At 45.0% G+C, this 4,446-nt stretch overlaps 1 protein-coding gene across 6 annotated transcripts; it reads right to left on the reverse strand.

Annotated features, from left to right (window-relative positions):
• Positions 1-695: 695 nt before the first annotated feature.
• LOC112275612 (uncharacterized) lies at positions 696-3,768 on the reverse strand. Of its 6 annotated transcripts, none has more exons than XM_073530412.2 (5): positions 3,628-3,768; positions 3,035-3,096; positions 2,150-2,754; positions 1,504-2,010; positions 696-1,253 (listed from the first exon to the last, which is right to left on the reverse strand). In XM_073530412.2, exons 3-5 carry the CDS (start codon positions 2,741-2,743, stop codon positions 1,170-1,172), a joined length of 1,185 nt encoding a protein of 394 aa, XP_073386513.1. In that variant the 5' UTR covers positions 2,744-2,754; positions 3,035-3,096; positions 3,628-3,768; the 3' UTR covers positions 696-1,169. The 6 variants fall into 6 exon arrangements, with proteins under 6 accessions (XP_073386513.1, XP_024361886.1, XP_024361888.1 ...); XM_024506118.3 differs by lacking the exon at positions 3,628-3,768 and adding an exon at positions 3,343-3,620; XM_024506120.3 differs by lacking the exon at positions 3,628-3,768 and adding an exon at positions 3,343-3,612 and having other exon boundaries at positions 2,150-2,745.
• Positions 3,769-4,446: the final 678 nt, after the last annotated feature.

The following is a 4,446-nucleotide window of genomic DNA, read 5'->3' on the forward strand; positions in this document are numbered from 1 at the left end:
TTTTGTGTGTACATTACTTCTAGATGCTCTTATGTCTGAAACATTCTCAACACTAACAAAAGTATTGACACAACAACCTTGTCAGAATGAGAATCAGAATCAAGCTTTTGCCCTCCCAATGATAACATGAAGATTCTCGTCGTAGCATGCGTTATCCATCTGGCAATTACTGGGAGGAATCATTACTGGCCCTAAACTGGGGAGTCCAGCATGGCAGGGATCCACGTAGGCTCCAGGGGTCCACTTAGGCTTCAGGCATCCATGCTGGCAGCATACTTTGGAATTGAGAGGGCAAATGCGGAGCGCTGGCCAACTCCTGTTGGAGTGTGTGTCAGAACTGTAACAAATGCAGCTGAGTTTACAACAGGTTCGTATCATTTTTGTAAATATTGCAGTCTAACGGAGCTCATGGAGCACGCATATATGTTTATTTTTATTTTTATGTGTGGATATGTATATATATACATGTAACTGTTGCAGTGCGAACGGGATGTGAGATTGTTCTTTGATAAAGGCTTGATATCAACGATGATAGAGTGAAATATTTCACCCTGTTCCAGGGGCTGCTGGATTTGTCATCTGGTTGCAGGGATTTTGACGACTGTCAGTCGTTCTGATGATCTTCGCTACTGTGCCATGATGTGATATCAGCGTTCATTGCTCTGCTCATTTATTACTAAACTTCCTAAACATCATAACTGGCAAGATTGACTTTATTACAATGAAACAGGATTGCATGATGCGATACGACAATTTCGACACAGTGGATTTCACCTTCTTATTGATTTCGAATTGGAATCCACTTCCGAAGAGATGGAGCCCTTTCAAAAATTCTTCTGAGTATTACCTCAGAGGCAAAACTCAAAGTATCTCTCACCAGGACACTGTCGATCAGATAAGTAATCAAACGTCCGTTCTCAATAAGTAGGCGAGTCGCTGCATGTAACTTCGACATCGTGGAACTCCTATCGTTTCACTCGATCAAAAAAGCTGTGCATCGAAGGCTGCGGAAGAGACCTGGGGAACTAAAGATGGTTTCTGAGGCTTCCGTCATCTCAGCGTCGATTTGGGTTTGGAGTAGCCGTCCTTACGACTTAGATAGTCCTGCTAACAGGATTATGTAGTGTGCAGTAAGAGTTGTCCGAGGTGGCTCGCACCTTTCTTAAGCATCAACCATGCATCAGAACTCTTCTCAAATCTCCTATCAAGCTTGCCGATGTTTGTATCTCCAACGCCAGCCATGGAAGTTGTGACTGCAATGGCAGATAACATAGAATATATTAGAGCGAAGCATCTGATTTCTGAACAAAACAAGTACAATATCTCCCCACTCAAACCATTCCTAATTTGAGGACATGATAGATTGATACGTGGTCCAATATGTAACCTAGTATTAGGTTATTGATAGATGATCTGGATTCGAATCTCAAAGGTTGCTCTCTTCAGCTGAAGGTAAGCCAGAAAACGCATTTCACTGCTCCTCAATAAAGTCATGGAAAGCACCTTATTGCAAGTAATAATGCAATGCACAACTCCGTGCGTCAATCTCTGGATGCTGTATCTCGTCACGTCCAAACCAAACGATTCAACTGCTTGCAGCACAAAGCTCTGAAAATTAGGACGCTGGTGGCTACACACCATTTCCACGACAACCTCCTCCTCGGAGAAATGCACTTGGATCTGGAGCGGCTTAACAGTAGTATTCAAATCCCCTGCAGTGCTAGAGTTTGGTTTTATCATGATATCTTGAACCTTGATTGACGAGGATATTGGGGAGTCCGTCCTACGATTCTCCGCAGATTTCTTTACGCACGATGCGGTAAGAAACCCAGGAGGCTCACGGGAGACCATTAATTTCTTGTTTTGACAACAGCTTATAGATTGACCATTACAAGATTGGTGTTGCGCTGCTACTTTCAATTTGACTCGGCGCTTCAGGAGCTCGGTCCTCTTATGTTGCAGGCTTTTCACAAATGATATTGCGTCCTCAACTACCACGGCCCTTTCTCGCTGAGATTACAACCCCCCATCGTGAGACCTTGTTAGTTGATTGCTATGCACTAATGCGAGAACTGATACACACAATTCTACAGGTGATTTCAAGGCTAAATCTAATTTTGTGCCAACAAAACTTAGGTGAGGTGATTACTTTGGCAGCAGGAGGAAGTAAAGACTCCAGAATTAGGTACTTAGCAGCCATGTCATCCCGACGCTGGCGCTCCCGGATGATGTGCTCGGCTTGAGTTGGCAATCGAGCCTCCTTGGAAAGTTCAACCACCACAGCTTCAGGTTTTGGCTTCACTTTCGTGCTTCTCTTCGTCGACGCTCTCGATCCACGGGTCCTTTTACGCTTTGCAGCTGGTGGAGTAACTGGTTCTACCTCGTGAGATCCCGTTAACGAGTTTACCCCAGCTAGTGGTGCAGACGAGGACTGCGACGATCCCACTAGAGCGCAGTTCGAAGCAAACAGATTTGCGGGAGGATGGGCGGCTAGATGAATGTCTTTGGAGTTTGACACTGAAGGAGGAAGATCACAAGGCCATAAAGGACTTGAAGTTCGTTTATCAGAAGCAGATAAGGAGTTCGGGAGACTGGATGCGGTTTCGACTGCGACGGGATCAGAGATCTCTGGAAGCTCGATGCTCAGCATGCCATCAATGTTGCCCTCAGGGATCTCAATATCGGCTAGTAGCGTGCACAAGGGCATCTGCCAGTGGAGTATGTCGTCCAATTCGATATCCATACCTGGAATATCTACCACAACAATGCTTTCGAGGTAACGTCAACTGAAGCAAGTCATTCACACTGCATACCCTACAGTCGCTCTTCAGCTTAAAGCTCCAAGCCAAGAGATGCCTTTGTTCTCAATCAGTCATGTGCTGGAAGAGAGACAAGCTGTGCACTTCCAATGCGCAAGCATGTATCATGTCTATTTCCCCGAGAAGAGTCAAAAGTAGTGGACTTGCGAATGTGCAAACAAACCACTCACGCACTTGTCTGGTAGGTATTGCTCCGAAGGCAGGTAAGTGCGTACCTCATCCACAACATAAACTTGAGGAAACTGTACACCCGTTTTAAAATCTCTACGCCCTTTCACTGCACACAAATCTCGATTGGTCATGAACCATCAAAGCAACATGAGCCATGGATGTACAATGTGTTGAGGAGGAGTCATGGAGATCACAGACTGACCAATCAAAGCTTGACATAGAAATGGACTTCGAAGAATTGAAGCCTCTAAGTGAACTTATTCTTCGAGCTGTGAAATAGACTGAAACAGGACAGCCCGGCTCGCGATGAAAGCAATTGTTGTAATGACGCAATGAAGAGTCAAGCTCTTACAGCTACAGGACCGTCTGGATAGCAACCCAATGGCTTCCACTTCGATCGATCCCAGACTGTACAATGAATTTTACATCGTAAGAAACATCTTCACTATCTGGTTCGAAGAGTCAGCTCAAAAGCAGCAGAAATGGCAGAACCCTATTGATTCAACTCGGGACCCCTGGAGGTGCACCATCCCTCGATGTGAGACATCGTGACAAACGGTTCGAGGTGTAATGGATTTCAGACGCGCTCTCTCTAAAAAAGCTGTTGGACAACGCCGCAAGTAATACAAAATCTCACCGTCGATATAAGCCGAGACCGCACCTAAACTAATAAAAATTATCAGTGTCCTCCGTAAAGCTGGCAGGATCCAAAGGCGCTTGTTTTTCCCCAGCCATGTCAATCGATGTCCCACAATTAGTTTCACAGAGCTGGCACTGTTTTCTTCACTGCAAAAAAAATGCGACGTGATGAGATGACGAGGCCAACTTGTCAACTTCTGGGGGGTACGACAGCGATCTCCTTCTGCACCCTAGTCACTCATAGACCACAAATAAATAACAATAAAATGGAGCGCAAAGAATCGATGCTGCAGACTGGTCTGTGATTGCTCTGTGGCATCGGCTGACCCACCACTTCTGTCAACAACAAAGTTGACAGTGAACAAAAAGCTTATGATAATATTGGCCCATCATAGTTATTTGTCCTACCCCGGGGTTGCAACCTTGTGGGCATACCTTGAAAGTTGATGTGTAAACCACACATTCGTCAAGCCAAAAGCTTGACATGCATCAGAATTTTTCCAAAAATTCAAAGAAGCTTAAAAAAATTGTACGGCAATTGAACCATCGATGCTTGCTCGCACATTGCAAGCAAAGAAAGGTGTAACATTTCTTTCTGCTTTTCTCCTTTTCATGATTAATTGATAAAGCATCACATTTCTGGCCTTTACAGGAACACCTCTTCATTAAGTCATTCCTGGTCAGTGTCTATCAGGCATTCTTCTACTGCTCCAGCGCGCCAGAGGCTTATCATTTCATGCAGCGAAGAATAAACGGCAACACTGAAGGAAGATCCAGGGGTTCTTCCCCCCAGGAACCTTCTTCAAGTTTGCCGATT

This window comes from Physcomitrium patens, chromosome 23, assembly GCF_059467195.1.
Source record: "Physcomitrium patens ecotype Gransden chromosome 23, ASM5946719v1, whole genome shotgun sequence".
Classification (NCBI taxonomy): Eukaryota; Viridiplantae; Streptophyta; class Bryopsida; order Funariales; family Funariaceae; genus Physcomitrium; species Physcomitrium patens.